General features: G+C 37.7%; 1 protein-coding gene across 8 annotated transcripts in view; it reads right to left on the reverse strand.

Annotated features, from left to right (window-relative positions):
- Positions 1–17,033, reverse strand: part of NELL1 (neural EGFL like 1) — a 305,479-nt gene that overhangs the window by 114,621 nt on the left and 173,825 nt on the right. For all 8 annotated transcript variants that reach the window (XM_066187494.1, XM_066187495.1, XM_066187497.1 and 5 more), the window contains one exon: positions 7,304–7,426. In XM_066187494.1, coding sequence (XP_066043591.1) covers positions 7,304–7,426 — 123 coding nt within the window. The remainder of the gene's footprint in view (positions 1–7,303; positions 7,427–17,033) is intronic.

Below are 17,033 nucleotides of genomic sequence, written 5' to 3' on the forward strand. Positions count from 1 at the left end.
AGTTACATGAATCATGTGTTTTAAATGAGCTATTTCCATAACTGATGTGTACTCTAAATCACCTTGAACAATCTCACACACAGGACAGGCAGCAGGCAGCACTGTGACCTTAGAGAGGCTGTAAAGCTGGGCTGCACTGTGCTGGATGTGTAGAGCTTAGCTCTCAATACAAAGCACTGGGTTGAGAGGCACCCACCCACCAGAGCTGCTCTGGCACTGCCTCTCTGGGCAGGGGAGGGAAAACAGAACCAAGGGCTCATGGGTTGAGATCAGGACTGAGAAAGAGATTACTCCCTGAATACTTCCATGGGCAAAACAGACTCATCCTGCAGATATTAACTGAATTTATTACTGACAAAATCAAAGGATAATGAGAAATAAAATAAATATTAATAAGTCTCTCCCCCACCCCTTGTACCTTCCCAGGCCTTATCTCCTCCTCCCCAGTGGCACAAACAGATGGGGAGCAGCTCCTCCACTTCCCAGGCCTGGACACACAAACACAACACATACAAAAATAATTACATCTGAATTTCAACACCTCACACAACCAAATCCATGCAATGAAACCAAGAACAACACTAGAACTGAAGGAGTTTTAAAAGTACGTGGCAAATTTACAAAGTGAGTTTATATAAGTCAAAATCCAAACACAAACCTAGCAATTAAAATGACCATACCACATTTGATAAACATCTAATCATGAACAAAAATATGAAGACTCTTATATTAAAATTTCAGATTTTCATTTTTATTACTACAGTGGATTTTGGACTACAGAAAATTTAGTGGCTTCAATAATACCATATTGAGTCTGTGCCCAGGCCTGCTAGTTTTATAATGAACAAAAATTGTAGCAATTCTAATTGCACTGCTGTACAACTATATACTGGATAAAATTATTAAATCAATTGTATCTAGAAGGTCTCACCCAAAAAGTGTGACCATCCCAGTGTCTTACATGTGCCATGGCATTTTCCTTATGTGCTATGTGACAGCAAAATGTGCTTGCCTGTTTTTGCAGTGATTTATTCACTAAATACTAGCTATAAAAAAATACAAAGTTCAAGACTGTGAAGAATGAAGATAATCTCAGCATAAGTCAAGACTCACTTATTCTTTCATGAGACTGGTGAATATTACACCAAAACAGCAATTAAAGCCATAATAAGGCATATCAACCATTCAAAGCCTTATAGCCACAAAAAATCCCAAGGCTGCAGGAAAGTCGTGTTTGTTTCTTTCCATCCTGGCCTACATTTTATTCATAACTCACTCCAATGCTTAATAAAGGCTTTCGACCCCACTTCCAACAGACACATGTGCATGCAAAAAACATAAACCTAAGTGGCAGTTAGTTACCTTAGAGTGATCTGATATGCTTTAATATCAGGATACCAGCACGTCTGACTGTCTCCTATTGCTGACATTTAAAGTTAATCTACCTTAGCTTTGCTGATGTCAGTGTAAAAGGGACACAAAAAAGCAGACTACTCAGTACAGAAATAACCGAAGAGAATTATTTTTTTTCTTTTTAGCTCTTACTAAAAATACTTGAGTATTTTTCGTATCAGGAGAAATTCTGTAACACATAAAAATTATTTTATCTTTACACATCTGTTTACTACACAATCACGATACTGCCTACACATTGGAAGATACACAACTTCTTTCATGGAAACATCTTTCAGATTATTAAATATAATTCAGACTAAGAAATTTACAAATATCTGTTTTGAAACAAAGAAAACAGCAGTGCGAGACAGCTCTCAGAGTGCCCTTGGATAAAGCAACATGTCCATCCAATTACAATTCTTGATTAACACAGTGTAAAAGAGGCCAACTTACTGACTGACATTAAAAAAAAAAAAAGCAATTGTTAAGCCTAAGATGTACTCCTGTTGCCAGGAAACATCCTAGGTGTATTATGAATAAAGACTCCCTATGATTATCCCCGCTGCCATATAAAAAATAAGAGTATCTGTCCAAAATCCAGTTGTTTTTTAGAGGGTCCAAATAATTTATTCCTGAAGAGACCAGTAAAGCCCACCAGTAACAAGACCACTCTCCTAAACACACATCCCAAAGCAAAAGTACATAAGGACCCACAGTGCAATTAAGAAATCAAACTTCCAGATTATACCAGAACAGAGTCATTTAGAAACAACAGCTCTAGTCTTTAAGACTCCACCCTATATTGAGTTGTAATTCCTTAAGTGTTTCATGTGTGACCTTGCAAAAAAATGTAACAGGGAAAAAATTATCACAGTCTATGGTCTGGCAGAAATAAGCATTTATACAGCCTAAATATTAATTAGAATAAACACTGTTTTGATTTTTATTTCACAATACCTGATGTTTTCCTGCCCAGCAATCAGTCATATTGCACACATTTGCTTTAGGGTGTATGGTTGTAACTAAATCCATCTCATTTAATCATTCCAATAAATCTACACCTCAGTAGAAACCACTAAATGAGATGTTAATAGCACACTAAATATACCTGTAAGACAGATTGCACATGTAAAATATGGAAGTACAGTGAACAGTATTTGCACTTGATTAAGTGCTTGACTTCTGTTCATTCTCCATGACAAAGCTACACAAGAAAGATTAGCAAACACACCTCGTCCATGTTTAAGAAGAATTGCTGCTGTTTAGCATCTGAATATGCTCAAGGCCACTTCTATCTTTCTGGTAATATATAAGGATGTCTGTGGGCAGAATTAATGCTTTAAAAGCAAACATTTGTGACAAAATACCAAGAGTTAGGACAAGGCTTGGATGCTACATCTAAATCTCCTTGTACAGAAGAAAGCAACCAATTGCAACAAAACCTGGATGGCAACCTGCACATTGTTCCTGCTAAAATATGATGGGCAGGGGCTTATTGAAGGCACTTAATCCCAAATGCGACCAATTATTTTAAGAAACTTTATAATGCTTCCTTGGTTCTTTTGCTTGGCTTCAGCCTGTGGCACAGGGCACAAGCTCTGCAATAAACTCTGCCAAACTATAGGACTGCACATCCCACAGCAAGTGTTCTCTGCCTCGCGTCTCACTGAGGCAGAGGAGACTGTGGGGCACAAAGTGCTTTATGTTTTAAACAAATGGCACATATTACTTCAACGTGTCAGTTCCACAGCACGTGGTGCAAGGCTGCCAAGCAGAACTGGAACCAGAACTTACCAAGACAAAAAGCAGAGAAAGACATTTTCCCCCCAATATATTCTCCAGCCTCCCAGATTCAAGCCCTGTCAAGAGTACACATAGAAACACTGCAACATACCACAGACCAAGAGCCTCTGAGGTTTAAAAATGGTGTTTATATCTGTGTTCACTACCCCTGGTTCGTCAGCTGAAGCCGTGACAGTGAGTTTTACTCATTTTATAGATGACACTGTTTTTTGTTCACACACACAATCCTGTCTGTGGGCGATGGGTTATTCATAAACCTGCTTGTTCTAGGAAACTGAAACTGTCCTAAGAACCTGAAATGTCTTTCCTCTAACTGCTGCCACTAAACACTGATTTCCCACGAGGTCCATCCTGACAGGAACACTTCAAAGTACCATGCTGTACCAAGTAGCCACCATTTGCCCACCACAATTTTTGTAAACTAGAGCACTAAGTTGCCAAACCAGTTTTTATCACCTTTCCCCTCCACTTGAGGTGAAGCTTTAATGCTGCACTATGGTATCCAATCCTGAAGTTTAGTGGGATTGCTCCAATTGTCCTTATTCTACCCTCACCTGTGAATTCTATAATTCATTTAGAGAATTCAAGTAAAAGGACATGACATGTCTTCTACTACCCACCTGTAACATTTTCTATGTCCCAAATCACTCTTATTTCTATTTTCTTCTGTAAGTTTCCTTCACAGAAAAGAGCAATTTAACAAATCTGTAGATTCAGAATCTCTCTCTATTCAAGTAGTTATACCTCTGTCCTCTGCTTTCAATGCTGTAATTTCTACCAGAATGGATCTCTCTGGTTTACTTACCATTTTCTGAAGAAATCCTAATATATAATTTACCTGATTCTGGGTCCACTGTTCTGTCCAGTTTGCTGATGGTGATGGCAGAGCGTTGTCCTGCCTTATCATTTCAGCTCACCTCAGCTTCATTCTGCTCTCATCCATTACCCTAATTTCAGTGTCTGCCTGAGATGATAAAGTTAGCTTCTTACAGTGAAATTGAGAGTATCCACAGGAAATCTTATCCGTCCCTAGTTTATTGTCTCACTGTCTATATATACATAACTATGTGTTCGTAGAGTTGTTCTTGCATTCATCTCCACTTCTCTTTCCATTTTTTTGTGTCACTTAAACTATGGCAGAATCTCTTTTAATGCTGAAGCACCTTCAAGCCTTGGTCTGTGCCCTTTCTGCACCACCCTCCTCTGAGACCATTTCCCCATCTTTGACACAATTTGATCTTTAATGACATAGCCCAGTGTACTAGATTTACAGTAATGCAATTCCTTATGCACAAGGTCTTTTGCTAGTCAAGATGTGTGACAGCCTGATTATACAGGGGTTTCTTTTAAAACGTTCTCTATTTCTTCTTCAATATTTGGGTTTTCTTTGGTTATTTTTCATAAATCCCCAGCAATGATTATACTCATGTCCATGTTATTTTTATTCCTTTTTATTTCTCCGTGCTTTTCACAAAAATTGCAAACAACACAAATTCCTGCCAGAGTAATTGAGTCGTATTTGCTAGTAGTCCATAATACAATTTAATTCAACTACATATGTTTTCCTTTCTAAAACAAAAATAACAGTATCCTGGGTTTTTTATAAAGACTATCAATGTGTTATTCACCAAAGCCAAAGAGGATCATTACTCTGATTTTACTTTTTACAACACTGCTAAAATAGATTGTTGAAATGGAATGCAGAATCATGCACAAAGCCAGTCCTTTTCTCTCATCATAAAATCATCATTTTTCTGTTTATTGTTTTGCTGAACAATATTAATAAGAATTCCTACTGAACCACAGAGATGTTATTTCAGTAGTAGTTGAAACCACAGTTTTGTGTGTGTACACATCCATAACATGTAAACATTTATAAAGCCCTTGCCGATGTCTCAAGGAGAATAGAAACATTTATCTTATCTTCAGATGGTATTACAGCAAACATATCACCTTGACTTTTATCTCTGTTTGTCCAATCTGTATTGCCTGAAGATAAAGCCCTAAAATACTACAAGCCAACAGCAGTTTATAGTTGTCCTGACATGCTCACACCTCTTTCCTTGTGCAAGGAAAGGCTGCAGCAGGTAACTGATGACATCACTGCTGAACTTGGTTAAAAAAGAGGCAGAAGTGATGTTTCTGCTATCATGGGCAAAATGGGAACATTTCTTCAACTAGCATCCAAACTTGTGAAAATCTCATGTAACCACAGAACCACAGGCTCAGAAAACCAAGCCAGTACTTTATCTTGTGTGTTTTATAATTTACTAAAATGCAGATTATTCCAACAGTAGCTTGTTAGCAGTAATGACTGTTCCATGCAGTGCTGGATTATTCTTGTCCTTAGTGACTTCAGTAATTATTAGACTGCAAACCCCTTTCTGTAATCTCCAGTAGTCTTTCCAATTTATGCTTCCTGGTCAGAATATAAGAACACATTTCCCGATATTTCCATGCATATCTCTCTCAAAAAGGCAACTATAACTCCACTTGCATGTGCAATTCAAGGCATACTAAAATTATATCTATACAATATGCAATATTCTACATATGAAAATATATATTGTAGTAGCTCAGGTTTCAACAGAACCTTGAGAGTAAAAACATTATTGCATTTTGTTAGTGCCATTTCATTACTACAACATTACTAGATTAATAAATATGCAGTAGGAGTTTCACTTGAGTTTCTGGCACATTAAAGGTATGTAAATGAAGAAAATCAGTGTGAAAACACAGATTTTATTAACTAATCCAAACATCCCAGTTTCAAAGAAATATAATTATTATAATTAACATAATAATAATAATAATAATAATAATAATAATAATAAATATTACAGTCAGGCTGTTCAGTACTCAAGACTACTCTGAAACTCAAGTTGTCTGTGCTGCAATTAATATTTACTGTAATCAAAGACAGAAAATATACTGCAGTGAGTTTCTCCCTGGTATCACCTGCTGATCTTCAATACAGACAGGCCAAGGTTTAACTTGCCCAACATTTCCAGTACATTTTTTCTATTCTTTATTCAATCCTCAACAAACCATTTTAGTTTAAAGTGTGGGGATGCTCTGGCACTGGTGGAAAGTACCCAGCTAAAAGCCATATCCAAACCAATCTGGTGGTTTCTAATTCAGCAGCTGACAGGACAGTCTTGGTGAAGGACTTCAGCTTGAAACAGGAATGACATCAATGCTCTATGTCCTTTAAGGGATTGTTTGGCCAACTTAAAAGTGTCTGAAAAATTAATATTCAGCCTGTTGTGCCCCAAATTGTACAGAATGTGTTAACCAGAACATTCCTCAGTTTCAACTGCTGTCATTTAAAAAAAAAAAAAAAAAAGAGCCCTAAAATTTAGTTTTCTATTGCTGCAATTCTGTTTAGGAAGTATGAAAACCCGGAAAAGACAAAAAATAGCTTTTTATGACACAAATATAATTCATAAATGCATGAGTTAAAACTCAGTAGTACTTCAAGACAGAGCCCTCACTAATCCAACCCTCTTTTGTCCTTATATGAGATATTTACTTCACTTTCTCTACCAAAAGAAAAACAGAAAACCAATCCTAAATAAATGACACGCCATAAATGAATACTTGACAGAAAGCATGGCTGGCTATCATTATTTCTCGCTTACAAAACTGAGAAATCTTCAAAATACCTATTTAAAGATTTATATGTTTAAAAAAGTCGTGATTCTGATTCAAGTAGTCAAAAAACAACCACATGATGCTAGTATAAAATACAATTATCCTAATTTAAAATGCATCCCATTAAAACTTAAAAGCCAAAGGTGACAGCACATATCATCCATATTTTATAAAACATGAACACCACTCAGAAGCTGAATTACACTAGCTCAAATGACAGTATTCAGTGCAGCAAATATAAAGTACTTTCCTCCTCACATTCCAAAAAATATTTCCTTCTCCCTAAGAAGTCATGCACAAATCAATTCCCATCACGTCCGTTTACCAGAAGATGTCTTAAAGCAAATCACTGCAAAATCCAGCCCTGACAGGTTATGGGAATGCAGCTGACTGTCAGCAAATATTAATAATGCCTGCCAAGTTCCTGGTGTCTCCACAATAGCAGACTTACCTCTGCAGATGGTCCCGTTGCCCACGTACCCAGGTTTGCAGGTGCAGCTGTGTCCCCTGATGGTGTTAGTGCAGATTGCATTCTCATCACAGTTGTGCTGCCCACTGCCACACTCATCATGCTCTAAAAGTGGGGAGGGGAAAAAGGGGAAGAAAAAAAAGAATTTTTACAAGATGCGGTGAGCTTTTCAGTGAGCTAATATGGGATTTGAAAACCAAGTGGGAGAACCTGCAATGGCTGAGTGCTGGGGGCTTGGCATGGGAGTCAGCTTATGGGCTTGCTTCAGTTCAGAAACCCAATATGTGCATGGAAACACTGGATTATTTAGGTTTAAAAACAGGGGGGAAAAAAAAAAAAAAAACAAGAAAAAAAAACTGGTGAGGAGGCGAAGTATGGCTGTTACAAAAAGCAATGAAGATTATCAGGGAAAAATATCTGCTGTGAAGATTAACCTTTACATCACTGTCCATCAGCAGCAGTAATGATCATAAATACAAGCTAAGTAAGACCAGAGGGGTCCTACCAGCCCGCCCTTTAACTACACAGCTCAGTTGTCACAACTGCTTGCTCTAACTCATGTTGAACTGACTCCTTCTCTAATAGCAGGTAGGAACATTTCACATTTTTAGAGCACCAACCATACCATCGAGCCTCAAAGAGGCTCCCAGACAAACAGGCCACATTTTGCTTTCATCCAGCAACTCCAGCTGCTGCCCCGAGCTAAATCTGCCACAGCTCCTGCACTTCACTCTCTTGCCACCTTTTTGTTCTTGTAAAGCACCAGTTAGAGGCCATGAGCTACCTGACCTCAAAGCTTTCCACTTCTTCCTGCAATTACAAGGAGCTTCCCTCACACAGGACTGCACAGAGAAAGCCTGAATATTTCACACTTTTGCACAGGTACCTTTGCAATTTTCTTCAGTGGAATCAAAAGAATGCAATGAATTTTCTTAAAACCACACAAAAATTCATGTCCTTAGTGACTTCAATAATTATTAGACTGCAAACCCCTTTCTATAATCTGTTTCCTGGTCAGAATGTAGGAACACATTTCCCTGTATTTCCATGCATATCTATCTCAAAAAGGTAACTATAACTACACTTGCATGTGCAATTCAAGGCATACCAAAATTATATCTATAAAATATGCAATATTTCTATATATGAAAACATATATTGTAGTAGCTCAGGTTTCAATAGAACTTGGAGAGTAAAAACATTATCAACATATAATTGATATATATGTTATTCATATCATATCAAAAATGCTATCAGCATTATACCACAGATAATTGACATAATGAAAAATCAAAATCTGAAAATTTTCTTTGTAGCCTTCATTTATGCAACTGCAATCATCAGGCTGATACCAGGCTGAGGTAAAAGATGTGCTTTCCTAGAATTAGGATTTGCTTAAGCTTTTTACCAGTGCTTCAGGGTGTTCAAAGGACTACAGACTTGGTCTAGCCTTCTATAGATCACTGTGAGGCAGTGTCTCTAAAACACTAGCAAAATACTAGTTTTTGCAGACTAAACCAAGCCCTTTGGAAGAGCCTCTCCATTGAGAACAGCAGCATCACAGACCTTGACAGGTTACAACTAACCTCTGCAATGCTCTCACTCTGCCACAGTACAGGACAACAGCCAATTTCAAGAGAATTCAAGACACATGTAAGATTTGAAGGGTGAATTCTAAGGAATCCACTAAACCAAATATTTCTGGAACACTGTTGATAACTATTTGCAGAACATATATCCAACATGTTTTTCCATTTCTCAAATACATCTGACAGCAAAATGATATGGATTGCAACTATTTTCTCTTAAATAGCATCAAAGCAATATATCAGCCTCTCACTCTCTGCTTTTAGCAAGAAACACACACACTGTCATATGTGCCTGGCTTCAGCTGATAAACTCAGGCTTGAATTTATACCTGTTAGCTCATGTTGGTCCTTAGCTCTGCTTAGAATTTCGCTTCAGCTTCTTGCCAATTTTCAGAGGCCTTACTTATTCAGAATGCCAGGGCTGCCTATTCTCTCCTTCATCTTTAAGGGAACTGTACCAAAGGCTGATTCTTTGCTGCTTTGGTCTCATGGTGCTCAGGCTGCTGGGTCAGACAGAAAAACTATCAAGCTTTCCTCTAAGGAGGCGTTTTACAGCAGCTGAAGATGAATTATGCTTTCTTTCAAAAGAGACACCCTCTCCATAATCTCTCCCCTCCTCTTCCAACTTTTAATTGTCATTAGCTTTCCTGTGTTAGTATTCAAATTATAATGAGAATGCCTTTGAGACAGACCCATGTGTGTACACAAGAACATTCCTACTCAAACAATTGCCAAAATTAGTCTATTACCTTCTCAGCACTTCAAGTATAAATAAGGATTTCCCAGTGGTACCAGATGTGTTTTGCCAAAATACACAGGAGAGGATAAGTCTGCTGTGTTGTTCTAGGACTCTGACAACGTAAATCACTGTTTAGCATTTCTGCACATGTACAGATGCTGGAAACACCAGAAGACTTAGCACTGACAGAGCAGCTATCCCACAGTAACTTCGTAAACAGGTCAGTTTTTTCAAAGCTGATATACTTTAAAGAGTCAGCAACAAACCTGAACATGGGAAGCTTCCCTTCATGAGACATCCTGATGCTGCTAGCACAAGGAGGACTAAGGGAACCTCATCTGCATGAGGAATACCAAGATTTCTTAGTAGCAAAATGACTGCAATGATGGGAACTTTAAATGAAGTTGTCCCTGGTGTAGGGATGTCTATAGTTGATGTTGCTACAGGCCTAATAAGAATGAGAAAGCATTGATTTCCTGCCAAGGTACAAAACTCTTTTCATCCAGATGAAAAATCCTTAAGAATCTCTCAGTATTAAGTTTTCCTGGGTTTTCTGTTTCCTCATAGGAGCTCATCCTTGGAGCACTTGTGTGTTCACAACGGGAAGGGAGCATGGAGAGTGGGCTCATGCTCTGTTTAAACTCAAGGGAGATTGTGACTAATTTGCAAACAACATTGCTTTCATACACAAATTGCTTTCCAAAAATCCCCATTCAAGCACATCAGACAGAAGCCTGATTTTGCTTTAATGTTATGGTAAATACTGACTAGACAGCAAACAAAATTGGCAGAGAAGGACCCTGCACAGCAAGTGAAAGGAGTCACAAACAGCATCATCCCAAAGCACCAAAGAGGGCAGAGCAAAGACATAAAGCCCAAAGCTACCTTATTTTGACTATTTCCCTTGCAGCTGGAAATGAGAAGCACAAGAAAGGGACTCTAGCAAATGAAAACAAAAGTAACTTTTAGTTTTTATAAACACATATAGGTACATGTAAACAAATGGGCTGCCATGCTCAGGAATGAAACCGTCACCATTAAGTCTGACCGAAGTCATCCATCTCTCTGACTTCTATTTTCTATACAATATACACAAAATGAGCTCATGATCAAAGATGAAAATATGAAAAGAACAGGCTTACTGAGAAGGACAGCATTCCTTGACCCAACTCTCATTCACCTGGATTATTAATGTTTATTTCAAGAGCAGCAACCACTGCTGACAGACAGTTACAATAGCAGCACCATTCTTTTCTTACAGGCAAGTTGATTTTTTAAATGAAATCTCTGCAAACTGCCCTCAACATCAGCATTTCTGTTACTCAGGATTGTTGTTGTATCTATTTCATGCTTTATGGTAAAGCCACAAGATCAGTTTGTTTATTGAGCCTTTTATCCCCCCTCCTCTATAAAACGAGGATATTACAAGGTTCTGCTTTATCCCTAGTATTCATCATCCTTCTGAAATCCTCAAACACTGAAGATTTTACAGAAAATTAAAGGACATCAATCTTTCATTGGAAAAAAAAAAGGAAGATTCAAATGTCCACTGCTCATCTCCTTTCTTCTTTATTTATTCTTTCTGTAAGCAGAGATGAGGGATGGAAGGATACATCATCTCTGATGTTTCAGCTCTCCTGGCCCTATTTCCCACCCACCAAGCTACTGCTAAGGCCAGCAAAACAAACATTCGAACTTCATGTTTTCTTTCTGAACAAAAGCTGCCTAAAATTTTCAAAAGCTTTCATGAGCTTTTCCAAAATGTTATAGAAGATCTGTGAATTTTCTGAGTTCACACCTAGGTCAAGCCATCTTGTGAAGAAATGACTATGAAGTTCATTCTTTCTCCAGCCTTCACTTGAGAATGGCTATCTGCCTCCAAAACCATCTGTAAGAAATTAATTGTCCTTTTACAAAAACACACCTCCATCATCCGTGCTGTATGATTCTATACATCATCTTAGAAGTCCACACCACCAGTATCACAAGTCTAATGTGAGTAGTTTTACACCAGCACATGCGCAGCTTAGAAGACAAGTTATTACAGTTGCCTCAACTTTGTTCAGAAGCAGCCTAATCAAAGTTTATCTTGACAGTGACAGAATTCATTTCAATACTACAGGGCCTTAGAGAGATAGCAATCACATAAAAAGTGAAGTTAATTCACCAGAAAATAGTTTCAGGGAGCTGGTTAGTTGCACGTCCGGTTATAAGAGACAGCAGAAACACCCCCTGCAGCAAAACACAGACTGCTCTGACCCCAGAGCACACAGTGACAATACAGTGGGAAAACAACTACTTCCCATGGGAAACATGAGGACATGAAATGAGTACAAAATTGCTGAAATGAGCCCAAAGACCAGGCTGCCAAGGCAGCTGTGAGCACTGTGTCACCCTGCCTGTGCTTGAGGAGATGGACCCCGAACAAGCGCAGAGCCCAGCTCGCCAACATCCACCATGCACGTGAGTAAAGCCAACAAATGTGTAACACCTGAGCCAGAAGGACAGCAGGAACACAAGTACCAACAGAAGACTTGATGTGAAAGGTCAAGGCACTCTTAACAGTTGTATCAGCTCCACCTTTGATGCCTTAAGTTTTTGGTTTCATGTTCTTCACATTCTGTGCTGCCCAGGGGTGCAGTTCTGAGCCTCACATTAAATGCTGGTAAGTTCTCCTCACAGAGTAGGGAGACAAAACAAATCCTTTTCCTGCTGGAGACCAAGGACAACTTTCAGGCCCAAAAGCACAAACAAGGGTGGGCTGGAGGGAGGAACAAGAAAGATGGGACCTCACAACCTGAAGCTGTAATTGGATAATTAAACCCCAATATGCAAATGGACCAAAACTTATAAAAAATGTAAGACCTCGTGACCAGTCAGGCATTTTGTGACCCTTCTGGGTCCACCTTGGGTGTAGTCCTGGTCCAAGAGTCCTGTAGGCTCTTGTCCTGCCCAAGGTGTACCCTAAAGGCCTTTCAATAAATACCTGCTTTATTCTCCAGCTCTGTCCAGTCTCTGTTTCAGGTCAGCCTTCCCAAGGCATCACTTCAGCAGCAGAAGATCATTCAACCATGCCACGTTTCAGTTGTGAAACCACTTGTTGAAATTTTAACTAAACTTTCAGCTGTCTTCAAAACATAAGTATCTATTTAAGGCTAAGGAAGATATCCCAGACCAGGATGTAGCAGCTCCTGCACACCTCAAATGAGTCATTATCACTCCAGCTGCTGATGGCTGATCACTTCAGTGTGAGGTATAAATTGAAATATTCAAACAAGGACAAAAAAAAAAGTCAGCAACCTTCATGTACTCCTATTTCTGTCAAATCCCTTTTACCATGACTTTTCCAGACTAATCTCTCTGAAGGAACCACAAAAATACTTTTTTTTTTTTTTTTTTTTTTTTTTTTTTTTTTTTTTTTTTTTGGTGGTACTTAAAAAATACCTTCTGTTCTGGGCTAAACTGAACTGGAAGAATACAGGAAGAAAAGCACTGGGAGCAGAAGGAAAGGTGCCAGACAAAAGACTTTGCCTGCCTGAGGTAATACATTCTGCACAAAGTCACCCACGTGACAATGCAAAACTGTTTGTAAGTAAAAACAACCACAAAAAAAAAAATTCAGAACACATGCAAGGTAAAAAAAAGGATTTGTCATGTATTTATGAAAGCAAATGCACATGTATCTAAACATATATATAAAGAATTACAGGAAAATGCAAATTTTCTCCCTTCATACATACACGAAGTGTGGTCTTTGTGAAAGGTTCTAGGCAGCTCTGACAATTAACATCAGAAGCATCAGTCAAAAAACAAAATAGCTCTTTTTAAAAAAAAAAAGTATTAAAATAATACTTTTGAAGTTTTGGGTATTACAAATACTCATATTCTTACAAAAGAGATATTTTCAACAAAACAATTTTCTATTCATTATCTAAGAGGAATATGGCCTTTGCTTATATGCTGTTTGTATGTTTTTTAAAATGCATTTTCCAGAAGTACCACAAAATTCATAGGATGCCTATACTTTCCCATGTTGAAAGACACAACACTGTTAACACTTATTACATTTGTATGGTCTATAAATGCAGGATCTAAACATCTTTATCTTTTTCTCGCTCTTTTTTCTTTTTTCCCCCTGTATATGCTTGGAATAACTCTAGAATTTTTATTGTTTGTGCTTTGTCTAAAATCCTTAATTGAAAATTAGAACCCTATGTTGAAAATATACAGCAAGAAACACATAGTGAAGCTAAGAATCTTTTGGTCAAGTGTCATAAAATCAGCATAGCTTTCCCTTGTGCAAAAGCACATAAAGAATTTCAAACCTATAATTTCTAAAAGGTACAATTAACAAAGGATTTATTTTTAAGCAAGAGTGCTGAAATTTTTATCTTCATTTTCTTTAAATAAAGATGTTCTTTAAAGAATGACAGACACTGGGATGGAATTACAGGAGACATTTCATTGCAGGGTCTTTCACTATAGCTACTTTCACTTCTTATTACAAGAAAAAGCTCCAATCTAAACTTGCTTACAAGATGGAAACAATTTTCTCATTGTAAAGATTCTCTTTCATTACTTCCTCAAAGCCTTCCTACTTCAATAATAAAACATTAATCTTCAGAATACACTGCACAAAGACTCTGACTATCCATTTATTCATATTTTTATAGCATTGAAAAGAAATCTAAGTTGTTCTCTAAATTGTTGAGATAACAGCCAGCTTGTGAGGTGCAGAACCACAAATGCAGCAAACATTCCTACAGACCAAGAGACTTGGAGAGATAACTCACAGAAGAGCAAGGTCATGGGATGCCACCATTTTTTACTAATACACATACCATTTGTACAGAGTACATGACCTAATGTAAAATTAATTATCTGGCAGCCATTAAGCAATGGTCTTTGAAAACTCAGAAAAGAGAAAGCCATCTCTCCAAATACTTCTAAAAAGCCACAACCCTTTGTTTCATGTTTATTAGGATTTGAATGTCTGTGTAATAAGTAAGGCATAAAAATGATTGATTAATAAAACTGAATTTAGGCAGAATCGTGGACTTAGTGGAATCAGGATTTCAGCTCACAAGAAGATGTGATGAAACAAAAGGGATTGCTTTTAAACAGACTGAATAAAATGGAGCTTTATTCTGAACACACAGGAAGAATCTCCCACAGAATACCAGGGCAATTAGAAACAAGATGCATACACCAAACAAGAACTTACATTGGAGATAGATGGTGACCTGGTGAATGATAATAGTTAATTGTGAATCCAGAAAACTCTTGGGGAAAAAAAAATGAAGTGTGTTTTTCTACTCCTGAGAATCAAAGAAATAAAGTCAATGTTACCTATACCCACTCCCAACTTCAGCATCCAAGTTCACCCTGCCCATTTCCACAAGGAAATGGGAAGTAGGAACAGGGTGCAGAACAGAAAAGCCCCTCTGTTTCCTTCTGCTACTCTACCCTTATGAGCACTTAAACATACAAAATACTGACAGAAGTATCCCATTTGTCATTCTTTTAATAAGAAACTAAAATGCCTTTGTAATTTATGACACAACAAACACCTTCTGGTGTTAAACATGAAATTATTTAGACTACATTCTAAAAGAGTAGACACATGCTTCTCTTGGGTAATCAGGAAGAAATAGTGGGATTTAATTTGAATATAAAATTCCAAATGTGCCTGCAGTTGCCTCCTGGAATCAAACTCCTGCTGCAACCTGAAGGAGTTCTGCTCTACCACATCCCCTCTTGCACTGAAGCTCTCCAGGTAATGCCCTCAGTTTGAGAGATGGCCAGACCAGAGGCACACACAGGATTCAAGACACCAGAACATAATGAATTTATACAATAGCATAATAACATTTATCATCTTGTTGTCAATGCCTTTCCCAAAGGATCTCACTGTTCTGCTCGGCTTTGACCACAGCTGAGCAGTGAGCTGACATTTTCAGTATCTCTTCTCTGAATGGCAATGGCTAATTTAGACTATTTGCATATGCACATATCTTTTTTTTTCCCCACAAGGGAAAGGTACTTTATACCCTGATCCTCTGTTCTGCCTCACTACTTTATAAAAACAGGTGCCAATAGCACCCATTTGACTTTCCATGAGATGAGTACACTGAGCAGTGAAGAAATTCTAAATTGTTGTAATAAAAAAGTTTATTTTTGACTAAATCAAGATGAATAATAGGTAGCCTTGCTGACAGTAACATTGCATTTGTTTTCTGCAAGAGGAGAAGGAAAAAGAAATTGATCTCTTGCTAGCACACCATAAAATATTTGCACATATACCTTAAATGCCTATATAACATCTTGTAAGGAAGTGGGAAGAGAGACATTTGGTTTTACTGTTTTATGAATACCATCATAAAAAGAAAACAAGAAATCAAAGTAAGAAGTGGAAAAGATGAAGAAGTGAAACCTTGAAAAACTGTGGTTTAGATTTAGACACACTCCACCCCAATCAGAAGCTCACCAAGATTAAAGAAAAACAGCATTGAACAAACTAGATCAAATGTCTAAAAATTCAAGAATCACTGGAAGTGTACATGTTTGTTTTATCTTTTTACTTTAACATTATTCCCCTAATCTTTTGAAGTGCATTTAAATTGAATAAATAGTCAAATTAGTAAATAATGTTAAAATTATCAAAACCAGATAGTAGATTATTAATGTGAAGAGTCACAGTATAAAGGGTAGTCTTTTACATTGAATTTTCATCCCCTATATAACAGTGAAATGTTAGTAATACTGATATACACAGGAATTCCAAACAGATCCTTATCAGAGGCTGATAATAAAACGCCAATCTACATGACATACTCAACTGGATACTCTCGTGCAGTTTTGTGGACTTGTTTTTGAAAGCCAGGTTATTAATTTCATTAGTAATGTGTATCTTTAATTCTCAAACTTGCCAGCAAACTCTGAGCACAATTGTGGGGACAGGCATTGAATTTAACTCAGACAGGATCTACACAAAACATTCATTATGAAAGTTTGAAGATCTGCATACTGCACATTTAGAGATGCAAACAAAAAAATTCCTTAAGGAAGAAACCACACTTCACTTTTTGACAGCCAGCAAAGTCCTACCATCAAAGGAATGAGCTCTTCTGCAAGTGCAGTTTCACGCTGAGCAAAGAGCTGCCATATGCAACCACTCAGGGTCTGCAGGAGCGAGGCTGAACTCCACAAATACCAGATGACTGTTCAGAACTAAAATTTAGTAAGGATTGCACATTGACTACCTTACAGCCCCTGAGTAATCCCTAAATTAAATGGTAATATAGTCCATTGGAGCTTTATTTCTGCTCCTACAGCTCAGAAATACCCTCTCAAATTCTGGCACAGAGTGAAGGAAGTACACAAC

Source organism: Chamaea fasciata, unplaced genomic scaffold, assembly GCF_029207755.1.
Source record: "Chamaea fasciata isolate MVZ Bird 193981 ecotype frontalis unplaced genomic scaffold, bChaFas1.0.hap1 SCAF_7, whole genome shotgun sequence".
Lineage (NCBI taxonomy): Eukaryota > Metazoa > Chordata > Aves > Passeriformes > Sylviidae > Chamaea > Chamaea fasciata.